The sequence below is a fragment of the Notolepis coatsorum genome (assembly GCF_963971535.1).
Source record: "Notolepis coatsorum genome assembly, chromosome: 17".
NCBI lineage: Eukaryota > Metazoa > Chordata > Actinopteri > Aulopiformes > Paralepididae > Notolepis > Notolepis coatsorum.
The window spans coordinates 10,097,520-10,122,709 of NC_140181.1; the positions used below are offsets into that span (position 1 = coordinate 10,097,520).

Below are 25,190 nucleotides of genomic sequence, written 5' to 3' on the forward strand. Positions count from 1 at the left end.
TTGAAACCAAAGCTACGGTTTTGGTACAATATGAACCAATGATCACATTCTCACAGTGCTCTACTTGAAGTAAGACCTGGAGTTACTAATTTCTCTCTATCTCACTATCTTGAGGTAATCTCACCGGCTACAGGGATAATAAATAGTTATATGGGGTTTCATATTTATTTCACAAAAAGAGAAAATCCTACATAACAGTATATTTTGATTGTTGAAAAGGTGTGTACTTCAAAAAGGTACAAAATGATGCACACGCAAAGTGCCCTCATGCATACAAAAGTTGAGAGAAAATCTTTATATTTGTCTTTAAAGCCGAACGTGTCCTACTGTATATATAACTGTATATATGACGCTGTCCAATGATATGGAGTGTGTTGTTGATTGAAACGTACATAAAACCATGAAATCCACAAGGAAAAACAACTGCTCACAGACAAACACATCACCCAACCTTACAATGCATAGTCACTATATACCGGTTAGTCCATAATATTCAATATCCCTTTTACAACATACAATGTTTCTTTAAAAAAAAAAAAAAGTTCACTTGTCCTCAGCCCTTCCCTATAATTCATATTGATTTCCGAATATCCGTTTGCTTTTCTTATCGCAAAACGTACATAATTCCATTAAAACGCAGCCACCCAGGTGCCTATTGTATGACAAACGCCAAAGAAACATACTTTACATACACAGAAAAACAGATATTGAATAGCAGACACACTCATAAGCCTTCTCTAGGATCCCTACTATATTCTGTTCGTCGTTTTCCAAAAAAAACAATGCGACATTATGTCATGGGTGCACGTTTGCCAAATAGCAATTTCTGCATATTAAGAAATCCTGATTAAGATGGACATTTGCACAATGCATTAGAACAATGTTAAAAAATTGTTGATGGTGTGAATCACCTTTCCAGAACAGCTCAGTATGATATGCCCTGGGAGTCTTTTCATGGAGAGCGTAGAGCATGATACAAAAATAATAATAATTTACTCTTTTTCTTATGTAGCAATCAGATTGCAATGTCAGTCAACAACATTAAGAAATAACTTCACGGCTGTCCTTAAAAGCATGACGCTGCACACTCACTCAGTCATGAAAACTGAAATAATTGACCTATCTCAAACCCCGCCCTCTTCTCTTCATCCTCCAATCACAACCGCCGCTTCAGCAACAGTCAAGAGAAGAAGGCAGGGTTTGAGACGGGCCTATTGCAAAATGACACTGTGCTTTGAACAATGTTGATAAATAGAAACAAAACAATGACATAAGGGCCCCCAAAAAACATCCACACCTTTCTGTCACAAGTGTCTTCATATCTGAACTACTTAAGCAAAAAATGGAGAGAATAGACAATAGTCAGTTTATGTTGTCAACATTCCTCCAGTCAGTGATCACGTAGCCATTGACAAACTGCAGCTAACGGATGATCATAGCAGATCTATACTTACAATACATAGTTATCGACTGAAATTCTCGAATCTACCTGATGCTGTGATGTGAGAACACTGACCGACGGGTGTCGCCAGTACAGGGTTTAGTTTAAAGCCCTTTAGAGTGAATAAAGACACACACAGTGATTCGTCTGTTAGCCAAGACTTCTTAGAGTGCATAGCGTGCTGCTAACGCTGCTTCTCCAGGGTAGTAGTAGTGAAAACCATACAGCTCCCCCCTCTTCACATACACACACAGTGCCCAAAGTCCCTCCTCTTCCTCCTCCTCCTCCTCCTCATCATCATCATCATCATCATCATCATCCTTTTCAGATTCACTGAGTCACTTTAGTCATTCTACCGTCCTTCACTTTTCACTCCAGATGTTTCTCCAGACAAAAAAAAACAAATCGCTTCAAAAAGAGCATCATCACACAGTCGTACCAACAGGACCTTCGGAGGAGCTGAGGGCGTCCATATAAGGCTCCTCTCAGCGACGTCTCTGATCTCTCCTGGTCCTCGCTGGAGAGGCGAGCCAACCCTCTCCAATGCTGCTGGTGACCTGAGAGAAACCAACACACAGACACAACTAACAAGAGGAAATATATTGGTCCTTTGGAATCACCCCTCTCACTGCCACATATACTGTATGGAAGGAACGTGTAGAGAGTCTTACTAGTAGTAGTGGTAGTGGTAGTAGTAGTAGTAGTAGTAGTAGTAGTAGTAGTAGTAGTAGTAGTAGTAGTAGTAGTAGTAGTAGTAGTAGTAGTAGTAGTAGTAGTAGTTGTTGTAGTGGTAGTAGTAGTAGTTGTTGTAGTAGTAGTATTAGTAGTAGTAGTTGTTGTAGTGGTAGTAGTAATATTAGTAGTAGTTGTAGTGGTGGTGGTAGTAGTAGTAGTAGTAGTAGTAGTATTAGTAGTAGTAGTAGTAGTAGTAGTAGTAGTAGTAGTAGTAGTAGTAGTAGTAGTAGTATTAGTAGTAGTAGTTGTTGTAGTGGTAGTAGTAATATTAGTAGTAGTTGTAGTGGTGGTGGTAGTAGTAGTAGTAGTGGTGGTGGTGGTAGTAGTAGTAGTAATATTAGTAGTAGTAGTAGTAGTAGTAGTAGTAGTAGTGGTGGTGGTAGTAGTAGTAGGAGTGGTGGTGGTAGAAGTAGTAGTAGTAGTTGTAGTGGTGGTGGTGGTAGTAGTAGTAGTAGTAGTAGTAGTAGTAGTAGTAGTAGTAGTAGTAGTAGTAGTAGTAGTAGTAGTAGTAGTACAATGTACAGTTTTGCTTGTTTATACAGTGTGCCCCCCCCCCCAACCACCTCAAATGTACAGTTTCTACGTCAAATGTATATACTCCCTTTTCCTGACTCCTTCTGTATCACAAACAGTACTGTATTTGCAAATCTGGTATGTCATAAATGTATAGATGTAGCAGTACTGACTATCTGTATGTCATGTATGTCATATATGTCCTGATGAATTGAAAATGGGGGACCCTGATGTAAACAAGACGAAAGTCTTTCTCTGGTCTGCATCCCCTTAACAATTGTGTGTATTGAGCTGTACTGTATTGTACCCATTCTGCAATCTGTTAATAAAGTTTTCAATCAATCAATCAATCAATCAATCAAGTAGTAGTAGTAGTTCAAACAACTGTTATGTAAAGTAATTCAGAACTGTTAAACATCTAGGACTGAACTTTGTAAAGAAACTCAAAGTAAGAAGGAGCTGCCCTGTTGTTCGGACTGGACTGTTCTATAAAGTAATTTAGAATGGACCTTTGTAAAGAAACTCAAAGTAAGAAGGAGCTGCCCTGTTGTTCGGACTGTTCTAGTCATTTAGAACAGACCTTTGTAAAGAAACTCAAAGTGAGTTGAGCTGCCCTGTTGTTCGGACTGTTCTATAAAGTAATTTAGAACGGACCTTTGTAAAGAAACTCAAAGTGAGTTGAGCTGCCCTGTTGTTCGGACTGTTCTATAAAGTAATTTAGAACGGACCTTTGTAAATAAACTCAAAGTGAGTTGAGCTGCTATGCTGTTCTGTAAAGTAATTCAGAACCATATCCTGTAAAGTAACTCAGGAGCCTGCTTCAACCAGATTATTGTATTGTAAGAGGGCTATTTTATTAAAAAAAAATATTGCACTGTAGTACTGCATAATTATACTGTCTATTCTATTTTATTAACTATTCTTACTCTGTCTATTCTATTTACTGCCTATTTTAAAACTGAATCAAACCGTACACAGAGAGGCCTATTGGGATGTTAGATCCTAATATGAAAAACTGTGATTTGTCTTACTTTGCTGCTCTATTTTTATGTTGGTTTTATATGTTTTATATGTATGCCATAGAATCAAAGCATAAACAAAACAACCTATTGGGATGTTAGATCCTAATATGTCTGCACTTCATGTGCTCATTTTGTGCCTGTCTTTTTTCTGCTGTGAAGCACTTTGAGCTGCAATTCTTGTATGAAAGGTGGTATACAAATAAAGTTATTATTATTACTTATTTATTAGTATACAATTCTACACAGTATCACCTGTTCAGATTCAATTAGATTATATTCGATTCATTGTCGTCATACACACAAATATAGTACAACGAAAATAAGCTTGGCATCCAACAAGAGTGCAAATGTAACAGTAAAGTGCAATAGTAATATACAATGTACAGGTGATTAAACTCAATATAAAATGTATAAATTAGTTCTACTGAGTAATAGTGCTAATCAGATGTATGTACAGAGTTGTAGTATTAATATGTACAGTGAGACAGGTATAAAGACACTATGGTAGTAAGTCGTACTGGCCAGCAGCGTAACCAGTAAGTACAGTAACAGGTAAGGGATATGTACAGATATAGGATTATATGTACAAACAGATGTGGATAGATATATATACAGTAAGAATACACATATATATATATACAGTATATACATCATTAGAGTGTAGAGAGTCTTTTACAGTGAAATAATTTGTACATTTTGTATACATAACACATATCTAATACATTGCATACAATTCATACATTTTCACCTTGTGGATGACATTTGTTACCTGGGTTGTCAGACGGCGTCTCAGGACAAGATGTGTACGAAGAGGATGGCCAGGCCAACGTTCAGCATGATCACCATGCAGATCATTATGGAGTTTGGCCCCTTAAATAAAATATAAAATAAAATGTGAATCTAATGAAATAATAACATGTTACATCATAATATTACTATTACTACTACCACTACTGTAACTGAGGGGTACAATTCCCTGACTGTATTGAGAGTATGGTATTATTAAACCACTACTTAGTTATGTACTTTAATTACTGGCCATACAGTACATAGATATATCTGGTGAACACCCACACAAGAATACGGCAATGACACATAAAGTTCTAGTTAGAGGTATTTATTATTATTAGAGCAGCAACGGTAGGTTACAGATTGAGAATTATACTTGCGCTTGTAAGGCGAAGAACACTTAAAGTAAGTCAAGAGCGTAAGTCCATGAGAATAGTAAGATGGGTATAACTGACGCCACCTGTAGCATAGTAATTACATAAGGCACACTCGTAGTCAGCTGGAGACACTGGGGGGTTCCCTCCGGTTGTAAGCCGGCAGGGGTAGAGGAATGTTCGGGTGCAAAGTCTGGGTCAACGAAGAATAAAGAAGCTCCAGCTACGGGAGTCGGTACATGTACTCCCCTTGATCGGCAGACAAAGCAACAACTATAATCCAGTATGCTCGACAGCATGGATGAAAGCTAGCCAGCCTCTGGTCCTAGAGGCGGGCTCGAGGGATGCTCCTCACAGGGGTAGATCCCACACGATAGTGGGGTAGACGGTTCTCTGCTCCAGCAGCCACGGTACCAAAGCAATATAATCCAACCAGATAATGGTTCTGCATTCGCCGGTGTAGATTCTCCTGTGCACTATCCGTCACATTAAACTAGGTTGAACTTGACGTTACTTCACTAAACTCTGACACTTTTACTATCTTATTCGCACATGTTCTAAGTGCTCTATTTAGACGCAAGGTTGCTCACTTCACTTGGTCGTTGACTCGTGGTGAAGGCTTTACTAGTAATGAACGAACGATACGTTGAACGAAGTGCTGCTGTTTCCACCTGCGCTGTATTTATACGTAAGGTGAATTATCTAGTGCCAACCTCAGTTCTGTCTCGTATTACTGCGCAAACCTGGACATGTTGAGACATGCCTTGGCGTTGCCTTTGAACTTGCCATTGGGGGTATGGCCGTTGGCGTCTAGGGGTCGCTGTCCAATAGGAGAACGAATATTATGGTCTGGTTTGTACCCAGGTAAAGGGATATTCCGTGTATATATACGAAGAATATACAAGGGATATCAAACGATATACAAATATTATACAAGGGATCTCAAGCAGTAAATATCTATATTCGGTTTAATCTGACCCTTTGTAACAGCCGCCTCCTAATTAGTCCGCACCTAATTAGATAAAGCAAAGACAGATTAATCGTCTTGTCAACTACTCAATGTCTGTTGTGGGGATTAGGGCAATCTACAAAGTCAGTGGGTCATGATCGTCATCAAGGGAGTCAGGGAGCCTTGGCAACTCTATCAGCCTCGCCACGGGTCGGGTGTGGCGGTGAGGCAGGTCGGCCCTCCTGGGTATACTGGGCTGTGCTTGGCTGTGTCTCCACATCCTCCGTCTGTTCCTCTTGTTTGGTCTGTACCCCGTCTGAGGAGGGGCCGGTTCCGGCCGCCCCATCAAGAAGTCGGTTGGGGTGCTGGGTTCGAGGTCAGCTACGTCGCTTGGAGCGCAGCTGAGGGGGGTGGAGTTCGGAACTCCCTCTTCTTGTGCCCACGGTTCTCTCACCGGCCTCTCGTCTAATGTCAGTAGCCTCTCAACGGGCTGTACGAGAGAGTGGCCTGTGTCGCTCACCTTTGTGTGCAGGCAGCGTGTAGACGTGGGTTGACTGTCAAGTCCGTAGAGGGGGCCCTGGAGCGTCCACCCCAGTCGGGTCTGAACCGCGACTGGGCATCCTTTGGGTCCGATGTGGGCCGCCTCAATTGGGAGAATGAGGTCCGCGTGGTCGGAGCCTATGAGCAGGGTCGGTGTGGCGCCGTCGATGAGCGGTATAGGTAGTTGACGTAGGTGCACGTACTTCGCCATCAGCTGTGGGATGGGGTAGGTGTACTGTGACAGGCCTATGTCGTGGCTGGTGAAGACATTGGTGATGCTATACTGCTTCTCGGGCTGGTCCACCGACGGCTGCGGCGGATGCGAGGAGGAGAGTCTTTTCAGACCCATCGTCTAGGACGGCGTAAGTGTCCAGGACCTTGTCCTCGTAGCTCAGGAGCACTCTGACCACTTTGATGAGCACTCAGGGGGTCCCGCTATGCTTGGGGTCTATGTGGAGCACTCCTGTTGGTCGGTTGCCTTGGCTCTTCTGTAGTGGTGCCGACTCGCGGTCGTCCGAGTAGCACCGTGACTCCCAGTGTCTGCTGTAGCAGTCGGTACACCAGGGGGCGGTCTGGTGGATCTTCGGTACTGGTGCCACCGCCTCGGCCTGATACATCACCGTTACGGGCCCACTTTGTTGTCCTGGCGGACGCTTGTTGATGTCATGCAGGACCTCCAAGTGGGCGCCGTCGCACTTGCTGCATTTCTTCTTTAAACGGCACTCAGCTGCCATATGGCTGCGCGCGCAGCGGAAGCAGCGGCGGTGGTCTTTGATCCACTGACTCACCTCGTCCGTGGTCAGCTTCTTGAAAGTGTCACATTGATACAGCCGATGTTCCTGTTCACAGTACTGGCATTCAATCTTCCACTCCCCTTTGGTCGGGGGGTTGCTGTGGTTCTCGTGCTGCGGCACTGACTCGGCCTGGTGCATAACAGTCACTGACCGGTGGTTATCATTAGATCTCCGAGGTCCATCTCTTGGGCTTGGTCCACTCCACACGAACGTATCCAGTCGTAGGCTGCTGACTTCTCTCGCGAGGAAGTCGGCCAGGTCTAGGAGGGATGGCTCGGGACCGTCGGGATCACGGTGGTCTCTCTGCCGCCGAAAGCGCTCTTGGCGGGCTGGAGGGAGCTTCTCTAGTATTCGTTCCACATTAGAGTTAGCATATAGTTCATGTATCCCTTTTTCCTTTTGGGACCCCAGCATCCCTACCAGGGATTGTACCTTGATAGAGAGGTCATCCAATGCTCTATTGTCTTTGGCTGGGGGGAGACGATCAATATTCCTTATTTCTTGTATCACGTAGTCCCATATGCGTCCATAACGCTGGTCGAGGGCCACTAGAGCCGCGGAGTATGGGGTGCTTGAGTTGGAGTATGCCAGCGCTATATTATGCGCTCTGGGCACCTTGAGATGCTTGAGGAGGATGGCATATTTGTACGACTCATCAGGGACGTCGGACATCATAGTCTCTAAGCACATCCGTAATTCCGTGTACTGTGCTCTGTCCTCGTGCGTAAAGTCTGGGAACGTCGGTGTGCCAAGGTACGATGCCATGGATGGCTGGCACATCGGTGAGCGTTGGGGAAGAGGCCTCCTGGGCGAGTCTCCCCGTACGTGTTGTCGTGGGTTGGTACTTGGTGGGTACCAGGGGCCGGGTACCCAGGTGCTGTTCCTCGGTGCTGACTGTACGTCAAACTCACCTGTGAGTTGGGTCGGGGGTTTGTAGTGCAGTGACTCGGGGCTGACGTCGGGGCTGTACTGGGCCTCCTGGTCCAGAGTACGTTGCTGCTGGTCGGGGCTGTACTGGGCCTCCTGGTCCAGAGTACGTTGCTGCCGGTGGGCTTGACATTCCTCCTCTTCCTCTTCCTCTTCCTCTTCTAGGGCCTGGAATCTTCTAGTCAGTCTCTCGGCGACGTAGGCCGGTTCTTCCCGGTGGCTGGGTCTCGTATGGACCGGTCGGGGAGGGGGGTCGGAGACGTAGACAGGATCCTCTTGTTGGCCGGGTCCCGGGTCGCTTCGTCGGGTAGGGGAAGGTGCCCTAGACCCTTGTCGTGATGATCTCCGGGAGCGAGGGGGTGTCGCCATGGCAATCAATTGTTCTATCATCTGCGCCTGCAGCCGGTCGCGCTCTGCTTCGCGCTGGGCATGGGCGGCGTCGCGCTCTGCATTGGCGGCATCACGCTGTGCTTCGCGCTGGGTATTGGCGGTGTCGCGCTGTGCATTGGCGGCGTCGCGCTGTGCATTGGCGCTGGCATGGGCGGCGTCGCGCTGTGCATTGGCGGCGGCGCGCTGTGCATCGGCGCGGCCTCTTTCAATGTTCTCTTCCGTCTGAAGGCGTCTGGTCTCCAGTCTTATGCGGTCGTCTTCACTCCTTTGTTGCGCCTGGAAGCGATCTCGCTCGGTTGCAGCGTGTTCGCGTTCACTAAGGGCTTGCGCTTGGAGTTGCGCGTGAAGGCGCTCTCGTTGGTCTGCAGATTGTTCGCGCTCGCTCGTCTGTTGAGCCTGGAGGCGCTCTCTTTCCATGGTAGAGTGTTCGCGCTCACTAAGCGTCTGTGCTTGAAGTCGATCGCGTTCACCCTGAAGTCGATCGCGTTCGGTGGAGGCTGCCAGGGTGGCGATGAATGCCTGCGCCAGCATCTGGTCCGCCTCGCTGGGGGATGACACTGACGGAGGTGATCGGCTTCTGACAGTGCTCGTTGGAGATCTGTTCTCTGGGCGCGCCTCTAGATCCATCTCCTGGGCGCGCTTCTCTTCTCTTGGTTGTGTGTCGGGTTCTGTCCCCGGAGCGCTTTCTTTATCCTGGAGCTCTCCGGGGACTCTCCCGGTGACGTTGTCTGGAGGTATAGTCTGGTCATGTCCCACCTGGTCCCCCCCGTGAGCTGAGTCAGTTTGGTCTGAATCCACTGGGGTCTCTACTGGTCGGGTCGCCTGGTCGGTAGGATTTGACGTGCTTTGACTATCCGCTTTATCCGCATTTAATGTCTGTTTAAAGCTAGGTATTAGACTGACAGCGTAGTCCTCTAGATAGGGAGGTGGCTGACGTCTGCGCTGCGGGCGTTCTAGCTTGGGAGAGCCGCTTGGGGAGTGTTCACCGCTGGCCATGGTTAATATCAATATTATATTAGATATTACACTGATACCCTCCGGCTCGAAGGACCAATTGTAACTGAGGGGTACAATTCCCTGACTGTATTGAGAGTATGGTATTATTAAACCACTACTTAGTTATGTACTTTAATTACTGGCCATACAGTACATAGATATATCTGGTGAACACCCACACAAGAATACGGCAATGACACATAAAGTTCTAGTTAGAGGTATTTATTATTATTAGAGCAGCAACGGTAGGTTACAGATTGAGAATTATACTTGCGCTTGTAAGGCGAAGAACACTTAAAGTAAGTCAAGAGCGTAAGTCCATGAGAATAGTAAGATGGGTATAACTGACGCCACCTGTAGCATAGTAATTACATAAGGCACACTCGTAGTCAGCTGGAGACACTGGGGGGTTCCCTCCGGTTGTAAGCCGGCAGGGGTAGAGGAATGTTCGGGTGCAAAGTCTGGGTCAACGAAGAATAAAGAAGCTCCAGCTACGGGAGTCGGTACATGTACTCCCCTTGATCGGCAGACAAAGCAACAACTATAATCCAGTATGCTCGACAGCATGGATGAAAGCTAGCCAGCCTCTGGTCCTAGAGGCGGGCTCGAGGGATGCTCCTCACAGGGGTAGATCCCACACGATAGTGGGGTAGACGGTTCTCTGCTCCAGCAGCCACGGTACCAAAGCAATATAATCCAACCAGAAAATGGTTCTGCATTCGCCGGTGTAGATTCTCCTGTGCACTATCCGTCACATTAAACTAGGTTGAACTTGACGTTACTTCACTAAACTCTGACACTTTTACTATCTTATTCGCACATGTTCTAAGTGCTCTATTTAGACGCAAGGTTGCTCACTTCACTTGGTCGTTGACTCGTGGTGAAGGCTTTACTAGTAATGAACGAACGATACGTTGAACGAAGTGCTGCTGTTTCCACCTGCGCCGTATTTATACGTAAGGTGAATTATCTAGTGCCAACCTCAGTTCTGTCTCGTATTACTGCGCAAACCTGGACATGTTGAGACATGCCTTGGCGTTGCCTTTGAACTTGCCATTGGGGGTATGGCCGTTGGCGCCTAGGGGTCGCTGTCCAATAGGAGAACGAATATTATGGTCTGGTTTGTACCCAGGTAAAGGGATATTCCGTGTATATATACGAAGAATATACAAGGGATATCAAACGATATACAAATATTATACAAGGGATCTCAAGCAGTAAATATATATATTCGGTTTAATCTGACCCTTTGTAACAACTACCACTACCACTACTACTACTACTACTACTACTACTACTACTACTACTACTACTACTACTACTACTACTACTACTACTATACTACTACTACTACTACTACTACTACTACTACTACTACTACTACTACTACTACTACTACTACTACTACTACTACTACTATTATTATTACTACTACTACTACTACTACTACTACTACTACTACTACTACTACTACTACTACTACTACACATAATATTTAGTTTTGTCACAATCAAGTCATAGCTCATTTAAATCACTTACGTCCAACTCTGCAGTCATCTCAGTGCTTGGGGTCACTATCGTCTTCAGCAGTCTGGCTTCCGCTTTGGGCTCTGACTTCAGGGCTGGTTTAGGTTCAAGGTCCGGCGTGGGTGTTGGGGATGGAGCTGGAGCTGGGCTAGGCTCCCGTCTCGGCGACGGCCTCCTCTCCGCTTGGCTGCTGGGTCTACTCACCTCCCTGGATTCAACCTTGGTGTCAGAGACAGAGGACGTGGAGATGGACAGAGGGACAGAGGGAGCTCGCTCGTGGATGGAGGGAGCTCGCTCGTGGACGGACGGAGCTCGCTCGTGGACGGAGGGAGCTCGTTCGTGGACGGACGGAGCGCGTGCAGGTTCGAGCTCGGCCTCTCTGGGAGGCTCCGGGGTGATTGCTTTGGGGGACACGGGGCGGGCCGCTGGCGGTTCTTCTTCTTCATCCAGGGAGAGGAAGCCATTATTTACGGGGGTAGAAGCGGCAGGCGCGTCGGTGGCCTCCGGATCTTCGATCTCGGAGTCAAACTTCTGCAGGGGCTTGATCTCCAGGTCAGAACCCTGCTCGGCCTTGGCGCTCAGGCGGCTGGGGCTGCGAGAGGGCCTGCCGTCGTCGGGGGCGGCGGAGGGGGTGGCGGGACGACTACTAGGCCTGCTGCTAGCTCTACTGCTACCCTTACTGCCGCCTCCTTTACTGGCTTTCTCTCCGTTCCAGCTCCCTGGATGAAGGAGGTTGGTGATGCCCGGGCTGGGGGACGGGGTTCTGGCCGGGGTGGAGCCAGGCATCAGGTGGTCCAGTTCATTCATCAGGGGGCTCTCGGGGGGGGTGGGCGGGGGGTCCTCCTCGGCCAGCATCGGCTCATGCAGGATGATGTCCGTGCTCTCGCCCTCCACGCCCTCCGGTAACACTCTCTTCTTCAGGTACTCGGGGCCTGCAGGTACAACAGGACGTAAACAGATCAGGTTTGCCATGACTCGACACAATGGTGTGCATAATTACCGTTCTGCTACTTCATGGTGACGGTAAGTGCAGCGTCAGGCGGTCAGAAATCGAATGCAAAGCTATAGATTTTACAATGGTCGCCAGCTGTCGAAAGATTTGTATCCTCCAGTGGATGAAAGGCCCAATCTGTGATCCAAATGTAAACAAATGTGTAGCCAACAGAAGTAAAACTAGTACTACTACTACTACCACCACTACAACTACTACTACTACTACTACTACTACTACTACTACTACTACTACTACTACTACTACTACTACTACTACTACTACTACTACTACTACTACTACCACCACCACCACTACAACTACTACTACTACTACTACTACTACTACTACTACTACTACTACTACTACTACTACTACTACTACTACTACTACTACTACTACTACAACTACTACTACTACTACAACTACTACTACTACTACAACTACTACCACTACTACTACAACTACTACTACAACTACTACTACTACTACTACTACTACTACTACTACTACTACTACTACGGAGACATGTTTTCACTCTTGATTGACTGAGCTCGACTGCAGTGCTGCAGTGTTGAGTGCATAGTAGTAAAGACACGTTAGTAAAATAGGAAGAGTGCATGATAGTAGAAGACAGTAAGAAGGTTAGTGTTCTTTTCAAGTGTGTCTTTAGTCGACAGCGAAATATTGGTCAGGTTTCCTAACTGCGGTCGTTCCAGCGAGAGAAGAGATACCAGGGGATGTTTGAGAAATACAGACAGTAATGGATTTCTGGAGTGTCTATATTTGTCTGTAACCCTGTCTGTCCACACCAGCCAAGGAAGACTGTGTGGAGAGAGAGACCTCCTGTGTGGAGAGAGAGACCTCCTCTGTGGAGAGAGAGACCGAGACCTCCTCTGTGGAGAGACCTCCTGTGTGGAGAGAGAGACCTCCTGTGTGGAGAGAGAGACCTCCTCTGTGGAGAGAGAGACCTCCTCTGTGGAGAGAGAGACCTCCTCTGTGGAGAGAGACCTCCTCTGTGGAGAGAGAGACCTCCTCTGTGGAGAGAGAGACCTCCTGTGTGGAGAGAGAGACCTCCTCTGTGTGGAGAGAGACCTCCTCTGTGTGGAGAGAGAGACCTCCTCTGTGGAGAGAGAGACCTCTGGTGTGGAGAGAGAGACCTCCTCTGTGGAGAGAGAGACCTCCTCTGTGGAGAGAAAGACCTCCTCTGTGGAGAGAACTCCTGTGTGGAGAGAGAGACCTCCTCTGTGGAGAGAACTCCTGTGTGGAGAGAGAGACCTCCTGTGTGGAGAGAGAGACCTCCTGTGTGGAGAGAGAGACCTCCTCTGTGGAGAGACCTCCAGTGTGGAGAGTAGGGCTGTCAACGAATACTCAAATTTATAATCGAATTGTTTTTTTTTGTTAAAATTGTAAAATGTATATTCGAATTGTGTGAATTTTTTTTTTTTTTTTTTTTTTTTTTTTTCCCTCCATTTTCCTCCGATTTTCTCCCATCCCAATGTTAGTCGTTATGCCAATTCCCAGTCCCTTCCTGGTCGCTGCGCTTTACCCCCCACAGTCAGATCATTTGGGAGAGTGGAGGCTACCACGTGCTTCCTCCGACACACGTCCAGCCAATCACCGCTTCTTTTCACCTGGCAGCGCGGATTCTCATTGAGAGGGCGTAGCGTGTGGGAGGACCACACTATCCCCCTCACGTCCAATCCGCGCTTAGCAGGCGCCCCGACCGAACTGTAGGAGTCGCTGTTTACAACGACCCGGACCCACCCCGCCAGCTTCTCCCACCCTCTGATACTGCCAATTGTATCAGTGCAGACAGCCAGCCAAGCTGGTGACAACCCCGGAGCTGTGAGCTGGATTCGAACAGGCGAACCAAGCTCACAGCTCCGGGGCTGGTGACGAACGCAATCTCCGCTCGACCACCTAACCGCGTGTGAATTGTTTTATAATATATATATATTTTTTAACATATATATATTTTTTACATTAAACAAGACAACACAATACAGTAATAACAACAATAAACAGGACTTCACAGGACACAGTAACAACAACAACAATAACGACAACGGAAATAACAAACAATATATATATATTTTTTAATTGTATTTATTATTATTATTTATCTTTTTATAAAAATATGCGCAAAAATAGATATTCGAATATCGTCGAATATCATCCTTTTTTTTTAGAAGGAATATTCGAATGTCATTTTTGGCCCATTTCGACAGCCCTGGTGGAGAGACCTCTGTGGAGGGAGGCTACAGCTGACAGCCCTGGTGGAGAGACCTCTGTGGAGGGAGGCTACAGCTGACAGCCCTGGTGGAGAGACCTCTGTGGAGGGAGGCTACAGCTGACAGCCCTGGTGCAGAGACCTCTGTGGAGGCTACAGCTGACAGCCCTGGTGCAGAGACCTCTGTGGAGGCTACAGCTGACAGCCCTGGTGGAGAGACCTCTGTGGAGGGAGGCTACAGCTGACAGCCCTGGTGGAGAGACCTCTGTGGAGGCTACAGCTGACAGCCCTGGTGCAGAGACCTCTGTGGAGGCTACAGCTGACAGCCCTGGTGCAGAGACCTCTGTGGAGGCTACAGCTGACAGCCCTGGTGCAGAGACCTCTGTGGAGGCTACAGCTGACGTACAAACAGCAACTGCTGCCTGATACCAGCAACGTATTAAAACCACCAGGTTTCTATTTTCTGCCCTCGCTTATATTTCAAACCTTGAAATTAAATACAAGTCGAAAGGCAACCGAGGTCTCCCCCTCGTCGTTTACAGTCATGTCGAGTGTACGTACAGAAATGAGCGACAAAAAAAAAGCACACAGCATATGAAATCACAACAATAAGACAACAAGACGAGGCAAAAAGAACGGATAACAAATCAATGATATAAAGGTTTGATTGTTCCATCATGTTCCATTATGTCATATATCCAGTCTATTATTTAGTTGTCGTCGGGACATGTAACCCTGCAGTGAGGGGTCTCTCTCTCTCCTCCAGAGTGAGAGTCTTCCATACGACCGGGACATGTTACCCTGCAGTGAGGGGTCTCTCTCTCTCCTCCAGAGTGAGAGTCTTCCATACGACCGGGACATGTTACCCTGCAGTGAGGGGTCTCTCTCTCTCCTCCAGAGTGAGAGTCTTCCATACGACCGGGACATGTTACCCTGCAGTGAGGGGTCTCTCTCTCTCCTCCAGAGTGAGAGTCTTCCATACGACCGAGACATGTTACCCTGCAGTGAGGGGTCTCTCTCTCTCCTCCAGAGTGAGAGTCTTCCATACGACCGGGACATGTTACCCTGCAGTGAGGGGTCTCTCTCTCTCCTCCAGAGTGAGAGTCTTCCATACGACCGGGACATGTTACCCTGCAGTGAGGGGTCTCTCTCTCTCCTCCAGAGTGAGAGTCTTCCATACGACCGGGACATGTTACCCTGCAGTGAGGGGTCTCTCTCTCTCCTCCAGAGTGAGAGTCTTCCATACGACCGGGACATGTTACCCTGCAGTGAGGGGTCTCTCTCTCTCCTGCAGAGTGAGAGTCTTCCATACGACCGGGACATGTTACCCTGCAGTGAGGGGTCTCTCTCTCTCCTCCAGAGTGAGAGTCTTCCATACGACCGGGACATGTTACCCTGCAGTGAGGGGTCTCTCTCTCTCCTCCAGAGTGAGAGTCTTCCATACGACCGGGACATGTTACCCTGCAGTGAGGGGTCTCTCTCTCTCCTCCAGAGTGAGAGTAAAGCAGAGGAGATACTTGGACACTGTATCTCCCTGGCGGTATCTCTCGTGGAGGAATGCGGGGCTCAGCGAGAGGCTGTTGGTCCATTTGTAGCCTTGGCCCCAGGCAGGCACCACAGACAGGCCTCCCAGGCAGGCAGCACAGACAGGCCTCCCAGGCAGGCACCACAGACAGCAGGCACCACAGACAGCAGGCAGCACAGACAGCAGGCACCACAGACAGCAGGCACCACAGACAGCAGGCACCACAGACAGCAGGCACCACAGACAGCAGGCAGCACAGACAGCAGGCACCACAGACAGCAGGCACCACAGACAGCAGGCACCACAGACAGCAGGCACCACAGACAGCAGGCACCACAGACAGCAGGCAGCACAGACAGCAGGCAGCACAGACAGCAGGCACCACAGACAGCAGGCACCACAGACAGCAGGCACCACAGACAGCAGGCACCACAGACAGCAGGCACCACAGACAGCAGGCACCACAGACAGCAGGCACCACAGACAGCAGGCACCACAGACAGCAGGCACCACAGACAGCAGGCACCACAGACAGCAGGCACCACAGACAGCAGGCACCACAGACAGCAGGCACCACAGACAGCAGGCACCACAGACTCAGCGCTGACTGCTCTTTATCTGCGTCTGTTTGGATCCTCTGAGGCTGGAGTCTCAGCTGAGGGTGAATACAGGGAGCAGAGCACACATGAGGCTCTGGGGCTTGTGTGAGTGTGTGTGTGTGCATGCATGTGTGTGTGTGTATGTGTGTTTGTACTGTATGTGTGTAGTGTATGTGTGTTGTACTGTATGTGTGTTTGTGTGTGTGTAGTGTATGTGTGTTGTACTGTATGTGTGTTTGTACTGTATGTGTGTAGTGTATGTGTGTTGTACTGTATGTGTGTTTGTGTGTGTGTAGTGTATGTGCGTGCTGGACCGAAGGACTTGCGGGGAAACCGATATGATCTCTTCGACCAGTAAGACGCTCCTTTTTTTAGCCACTCAGAGGTGACTGTGGTGAGGCTCCGCCCCCCCCCCCCCCCCCCCCCCCAGGATCACATACAGTATAAACACACACAGCAACAATTCAGCATAAAGTGAGGAGTGTCTCTCAGAGGGCCACAGGACAGGAGGAGAGCTCCTGGAAACAGAAGGTTCTCTTCGCTGGGGGGGTCTGAACGCTCCACGGGACGGGGATGAGAGGGACCGAGGCACTGGACTTTCAGCGTGAAGTTGATAGATAAGCCGTCCCTGCAGAGTTTAGTGCCTGTGAACTCCGGTGTATGTATGAGAGTACATTTTTACAGCAACACCAGCTCAGTGTGTATTTGGGGCCATAGTTTCCTTAGTATATTATGCTCTTATAGAGTCATATAATTATATATATTTATTACATGGCGTTTTCACATTCGCCGAAATGCTTGCTTGTGATTGGTCAATAGCGCTCGTCAGAGGTCCGTTATTACTCGATAAACGGACCTCTGCCGAACAATAATGGCCGCTGTGCGCAGCTGTTCGCAATCAAGCCCACTGACACACGCTGCATCAGTGCAGCCAATCAGACACACCTGCCGGATCTGACGGCTGCTGCCGGCGATGACAGCGGGAGCGACAGAACAGAACTGCGTCTGCATTTGATCTCGTCTTGTCGATGTAAAATGAATTAGGTATATTGTTAGTAAGTTAGCCATGTAATAAGCGGGATAATGTATAGCTATACTCGATCATTGTCGCAAAATAATTGACCTTCACTGACGTTTAAAACACCTCTGCGAGGCGCCTCTGCATTTTAAACTCTGTGTCGGTCAATTATTTTGCGACAATGACAATGTTGTCGCTATACATTATCCCTTACATATATATATATAAAATGTGAGGAATAAATTGTAAAGCGCTTTGGATAAAAGCTGTTAATATAAATGCACCACTTACCACATATCATCATATAATATATATATATATATGATATGTGGTAAGTGGTGCATTTATATTAACAGCTTTTATCCAAAGCGCTTTACAATTTATTCCTCACATTTTATTATCCATTTGCTCACACATTCACACAGCGACGGTGGAGGCGACCACGCAAGGTGCCAACCTGCTCATCAGGAGCAATTAGGGGTTAAGTGTCGTCTTGCTCTCAGGGACACATCGACACGCTGCCCGGGAGGAGAGGGGATCGAACCGGGAACTTCCGGATTACCAGACGACTGCTCTACCTCCCGACTCGAGTCACTGTCGGGAGTGCTTTTTTGTGTGCGTTTGTATTACGTTTTATAAAGCTATAGTGGCAACACTGACGGAAGTGTCCCTGGCGTGTTTGGCACCGACCTGGCTGGTGGAAGGACGGGGACAGTTCTCGGGCCACTGCCCTGGCGATGCTGGACTCGCTGTTGGCGGCCTGAGAGGACTGGTCGGCCCCGTCTCCCTTCGCCTTGGCGTGGGACGTCCTGCGGGGGACAGGGACACATGATGTCAACACAACACTGTAAACATCAGAAAGGTAAATGGTGTATTTATATAACAGCTTTTATCCAACAATTTGTTCCTCACATTTTACCCGTTCACATTCACGGTGGAAGCGAATATTATATACCCCTTCTAGCATGATGTCAGGTCAGTAGAATTGAAAAAGAAGTCAGTACAAATTCATCAGAATGTTGCTCAATGTTGGGGTTTAAGGTTGAGGGACGGAGGGAGGGGGTAAGAAATGGAGAGTTGAAAAAGGGGTGAGAAATAGAAAGGAGAGTAGAACATGTTTGTTCATTTAAAAGTGTTACAAAATTGTATGTACACATATGTTATGAGGTGGTGAGCAACTTAACATTACACTCTGATTATTGCTGTGATGTACTTTTATAATTAAATAAATACATTTCATGTACATTTGAAATTCATGGTTTGTTGTGTTCTTTATTATCAGTAGTTTATAAATGTATGTTATGGCAATTCATGATGTATTTTTGTAAGTTTGGGTCCTGGGGAAACACCAAATTTCTCTTTTGGGTCTCGAGCTGAAAGAGTTTGGGAACCCCTAAGGATACGTATTTTCCTGTGACTGTCTAAACTTTCAGACACTCGTATTTATAACATGTGACGAACCCCAACCATCTGGTACTACAATGCTGAGAATGATTTGCTATTCAATCAATTCAACACTATTTGATTGTGGTCTGGCCTTCCATTTCAATGATATTACCATCGGTATCATGCTTTAAATTGGATTATACCGTGGTATTATTAAAGTACAAAAGTGGTACCATGGTGATACATGACGTTGCAGCACCATGGTCAATGATTTAGACAACGGCTGGTACCATGGTAAAACAGAAATTACCATCAAACTACCATACATCTATTTTTCCGTATGGGTTGTTGGACTACCCTCTGTGCAGAAAGGTGTGATTAAACTCCCACACTGACACGGACAATCCAATCCGTCTTTAAAAATGGCCTCAGATGGTGACATTGCATACAGTACGGAATCTTGTGTGATTTCAACAGCAAACTCTAACATTGATTGATTGATTGAAAACTTTATTAACAGATTGCAGAATGGGTACAGTACAGTACAGCTCAATACATACAATTGTTAAGGGGATGCAGACCAGAGAAAGACTTTCGTCTTGTTTACATCAGGGTCCCCCATTTTCAATTCATCATAACATATATGACATACACGACGACATACAGATAGATAGACAGTACTGCTACATCTATACATTTATGACATACCAGATTTGCAACTACTGTTTGTGATACAAAAAGAGTCCAGAAAAGAGAGTATATACATTTGACAACAAGGTCAAAGGTCAAAGGACAACAAGGTTTCGAGTCACACTGTTTTCGAGGAGGGAGAAAAGAGGGCGGGACTTGAGATATCAGGGTCGATATCGGTCGAAACTGAAACGTGGAACCAATTAGAAAAATCTCACACTTCCTCAGATGAGTGACGCCCGCTGTTGCTGCCATTTCAGAACCCGAGCGGGCACCCCCTCACCCCCTCTGGCCCCCGTCTAGACTATAAAAAGTTATGAGAGCATCACCTAGGAGCAGACTCTCTCAACCCTAACAGAACGTGAACCCTGGGGGTGACTGAACAGACTCAAAATTGATTGTAAAAATATAAATACAAAATAAAATAAACATAATTATTAAAGGTGATATAGATACCATTTTTATGTAGAGTAATATTTCTTTTACATCCACATAGTTAGAAAGGTGCAGAATAAAAGTATTGCTCCCCCCCCCCAAAAAGATATTGATTAATTCATTAATTAATTAATTAATCATTTAAAAAAACTTTGGCGGGTCCAAAATTAATGTTGTTGTTTACATGTTGTGTGCAATTGCTGGGTTAAGTACTTCTATTCTATTCACATATATGCTTACTACATGTATCTATTCTATTCACATAATATGCTTACTACATATATCTATTCTATTCACATAATATGCTTACTACTAGGGCTGGGCGATATGGAAAAAAATCATATCGCGATAACGATATGATAATTTTATTTTATTTCTCGATATCGATAATTATCGAATTGTTATAAGTATAATTTTTTTTTTTTTTTTTTTTTTTAACAACATATGTATGTTTATTTTGCAGCAATTCTTTGTCATTGCCGCCATCTTTAGTGTTACATCCCCTCACACTCCAGTTCTCAGGCTGCAGCTGGTTTAAAAGCTAAAGTAAACCGGCTTCTCTGCTGGCTGTGGCTCCAGAGGAGTTGAACAGTTCTGGCTCTGCTAGTTTATTTTCGATCTTTTGGCGCTTTTTTGGTGGACAAACCACCACACGTGCACCGTGACTTGTGACTGGAGACTAGTTCTGCTAGCACACATAGCCTACTGTGTACAGACGGTTTCAAAATGTATTTTAAATTAGAAAGCAAACAAAATAAATGGACAAGAGAAAAAGAAATCTGAATTTGGTCAGTATTGTCATTTGGACAAGCAAAGCCATTACTTTAAGTTGCAGGCAAGAAAGACAAGTCTGTCCACTGTCTCTGGTTTTAAAACTGCCCTGTTGCAGGTAAAAAAATAATAAAAAATAATAAAAAAAAAAACGATTTTTCGATTTTTTTTTAATTTCGATATTCGATATCGATTATTAAAATATATCGCGATATTTATCGTTATCGTTATATCGCCCAGCCCTACTTACTACATATATCTATTCTATTCACATAATATGCTTACTACATATATCTATTGCTATGTCCGCCCATCACAAACACGCAAACTGTCTAACGCCTGTCCCCGTCTCCCTGTGAGTGGACGTCTCGTGGTGATGACCAGAGTGGTGGACGTCCCCTGATGATGACCGGGAGGATGCGATCCTCTCTACGTCGCCCCCAGACCTCAAATGGATCCGTCATCAGCTCTATTTTCAATCTTTCAAAATGTTCTTATGTACCCCAGTTGCTATTGCATGTACTTATTTGTGTTTCATTACACGTATATATGTACATGCTTATCAACTGTTTTGCCTGTTTTATAGCAACACTACTATCACTGACATCTAAGAACAGCCCTTCTAAGGCTGCGGTTAGACTTTAGTTTCGTTTTCAGATGAGTTTCGCCGCAACGTAGCGGGAGGCGAGTCACACTTTCGTTTTGTCACCTGAGCACAGTGATGTAGTACACTGCCAAAGCAGTAGGTGGCAGTAGGTGGCAAACATGAAGGCAATTTTCAACCAATCAGAACTTGAATGTGCCAATACACTTCCTGCAAAGAAAATGTCAACAAGGCGGGCGCCGCCATCTTTGCCTATTTACCCAATGCAGCACTTCTTTTTCAGCAAAGTCAGCGCCCCCTCAATGGGGAGCGACGACGCCTCCCTCGCGGACAAGCTCAACACCTTCTACGCTCGGTTTGGTGTAGACAGTGGCGCTGCTGGCTCTCCGGCTAGTGACGTCACTGGCGCGCCGGCTGTTGTGGAGGGGGGGGGGCAACCGCGGGGGGGGCGGGGACGCTCTCTCGTTGTCAGAACACAGTGTGAGAAGAGCATTTATGCAGGTGAACACCAGGAAGGCTGCTGGCCCAGATGGCATAACAGGACGCATACTCAAGTCCTGTGCCAACCAGCTGGCCCCAGTGTTCACCGCCATATTTAATCAATCCCTGGCGGAGTCAGTGGTCCCTGCCTGCTTCAAGATGTCTACCATCATCCCTGTACCGAAGAAACCCTCCCCAACATGTCCAAATGACTACAGACCGGTGGCACTCACCTCTGTGGTCATGAAATGTTTCGAGAGGCTGGTCAAGGACCACATTTGTGCCTCCCTCCCCAGTGATATGGACCCTATGCAATTTGCATACAGGACAAACAGGTCCACCGACGACGCGGTCTCCCAGGTACTGCACAGCACCCTCTCGCACCTTGACCGTCAGAAGGGGGGCTATGTGAGACTGTTGTTCATTGACTACAGCTCAGCGTTCAACACCATAGTCCCCACCAGACTGGTGGACAAGCTGATCGAGCTAGGTCTGAGCTCCGCCCTGAGCGCCTGGGTACTGGACTTTCTGAGCGAGAGACCCCAGGCGGTCAGGGTGGGGGGTCAGACCTCCAACACCATCACCCTGAGCATCGGGTCCCCCCAGGGCTGTGTTCTGAGCCCCCTGCTGTACTCACTCTACACACACGATTGTGTGGCCAAGTTCAGCTCCAACTCCATAGTGAAGTTCGCAGACGACACGGTGGTGGTGGGGCTGATCTCGGACAACGACGAGAAGGCCTACCGGGAGGAGGTTGAGGTACTGGAACGCTGGTGCCAGGACAACAGCCTGCTCCTGAACATTGGTAAAACCAAGGAGCTGATCGTGGATTATAGGAGAGGACAGCAGGAGACGCACACACCACTGATGATTAACGGGGCTACCGTGGACAGGGTGAGCAGCTTTAAGTACCTGGGGGTCCACATCTCAGAGGACCTGACATGGTCAACACACATAGACACAGTAGTAAAGAAGGCGAAACAGCGCCTCTACCACCTGAGACAGTTAAGGAAGTTCAGAGTATCGGGGAAGATACTCCAGTCCTTCTACTCAGGAGCTGTAGAGAGCATCCTGACCGGAAACATCACTGCCTGGTATGGAAACAGCACGGCACAGGACAAGAAGGCCCTACAGAGAGTGGTGCGCTCAGCCGAGCGTACCACGGGTATTGCACTACCTCCCCTGCAGGTTCTATACAACAAGAGGTGCAAATCCAGAGCCTGCAGAATAATGAAAGACCCCCACCACCCCAATAACAGCCTGTTTCAGCTGCTGAGGTCAGGCAGACGCCTGCAAACCCCAGCTACTAGGACAGAGAGGCTTAGGCTTAGCTTCTTCCCCCAGGCCATCAGAGTCCTGAACAATGAACATTGAGTACCACAGAACACTGAACTATCCACACATAAGCACACATGAGCACACACACGACACGCACGCTGTGCACGCTCACACACTAGCAGCCACTTTAACACTTCAACATGAGCGGGCACACACTCATGCGCACACACTCACACTTATTGCCAAAAGGAAAGGCCACTTTAAATCAGTATTAGCAACAGTAACAGTGTATTGCACTACCAAAGCTACCTAGCATGTCCTATATGCTCTGTAAATAACTATGTACAGTTACCGATTTTGATGTCACACCATGTTACCTGTTACCTGTTATTGCACAATTTTTTTTGTATTGGATTCTATTATATGTTGTACCCACTGTATTGCACATCGTTGCGGGCAAGACCACCCGCATTTCATTGTATACTCGTATGCCGTGACAAATAAAACTCTTGACTTGACTTGACTTGAGCAAAGTGTAATAAAAGTGCAATAAACAAAACGGATACATTCACTGTGTGTTCTGCCTCTCATTTGTTGATGAAACAAAACTAACATCAACACAAGTGACCACCAAGAGCGGATAGTTTAGTCTCAAAAAAGATCGGTGACGTTGTTAGCTACATTGTTAGCTGCATGCTAACGTGAATGGAATATGCCATTATAACAGTATAGCATTGTGGCTAGAAGCTAACGTTAGCTCACGCTAGTTAGCCAGCACCAAACTGATGATATCGGGAGCTATCAGTAGCTAGATAACATTAGAGACAACGCTGTGTGTATTAAACAAAGGTGAATAGATGACTGGGCCATTTTGTTTAATGCTTGTTAAAGGGGCTATGTGTTATAAATGTCATTTTTCAGTCTCTAGCATTGTATTATAGTAATAGGAGTTCGTATCAATGTGTTTTTGGGCCTAAATACTATATTGACGAATTCCTCAGCTACAGCCCATCCCCTGTTTGCCTCTAGTAAATCAGGTCATGTTGATTTGACGAGCTGGGCAACGTCACAGGGCGCTGTTTATAGCGCACGGTGATGTGATTGGCTCTGTGGTTTTAGTAATGCCCGCCTCCATTCTTCGACAGACAGAGCTCTCGGGACTCGGGAGCGATCGCTAGCTAGTTAGCACCAGCCGGGGCCGGCGTTAGCAACCGGGGGCGTCGCGGAGCATTCAGCCTGCTGGCTACCTAGATCCACTTCAACCAGCGTCGCGGAGCATTCAGCCTGCTGGCTACACAGCTTGTCGGTGTGCTAATAGCCTCTGCAAGCTAACGGTAGCTGGCTCCAGGCTATTAGCACATCGACAAGCTGCTGGAGCTCCCGACGCTCGGCTGGTTGAAGTGGATCTAGGAATGCTCCGCGACACTCCCGGTTGCTATCATGTGCAGGTCCTCTTCTCAGACCTGTGTACTGCACACGCATCATGCAAGCTACACATCGCTGCATGTTGATCAATGGTGGCCCACTCGGTGCATCACAGTGGGATACTATTGTGCTAACAACAACCGCGGTGTCCGGCTTGTCGGCCGGCATGAGTGCTCGATTTAAAATGGTTCTCTCCTCTTTGTATACCTTTGTCCTCACAAGTATTCTGCCAGGGAACTTATGGATACGACAATAGTAGTAGTTATAAGGTGTTTGATCATTGTGTCGTTGTACATAGTGTATACACCGTTAGAAGCTAACGTAGCTTAGCTTGGTAGCTATTGTGCTAACAACATACCCCGACGTCTAGCTTGTTAGCCGGCATGAATGCCCGATTTAAAATGGTTCTCTCTTCGTATACCTTTTTCCTCACAATTATTCTGCCAGGGAACTTATGGACATGACAATAGTAGTAGTTATAAGGTGTTTGAGCTTGTAACGTTAGTTAGCTCATAGCTATCGTTTGAGCTTGTAACGTTAGTTAGCTCATAGCTCTCGTGTACCACGATAGCTATGAGCTAACTAACGTTACAAGCTCAAACACCTTATAACTACTACTATTGTCGTGTCCATAAGTTCCCTGGCAGAATACTTGTGAGGACAAAGGTATACAAAGAGGAGAGAACCATTTTAAATCGGGTATTCATGCCGGCTAACAAGCTAGACGTCGCAGCATGTTGTTAGCACAATAGTAGCCC

At 46.9% G+C, this 25,190-nt stretch overlaps 1 protein-coding gene across 1 annotated transcript in view; it reads right to left on the reverse strand.

The window, feature by feature from the left end:
- Positions 1-1,892: 1,892 nt before the first annotated feature.
- The window catches only part of jph2 (junctophilin 2), an 82,923-nt gene continuing 59,625 nt past the window's right edge, over positions 1,893-25,190 (reverse strand). Inside the window, exons 3-6 of the mRNA XM_084332695.1 lie at positions 18,054-18,172; positions 11,010-11,929; positions 4,481-4,581; positions 1,893-1,998 (exon numbers count right to left, since the gene is read on the reverse strand). Of these exons, the coding sequence (XP_084188821.1) occupies positions 4,501-4,581; positions 11,010-11,929; positions 18,054-18,172 (1,120 nt within the window). The 3' untranslated portion in view covers positions 1,893-1,998; positions 4,481-4,500. The remainder of the gene's footprint in view (positions 1,999-4,480; positions 4,582-11,009; positions 11,930-18,053; positions 18,173-25,190) is intronic.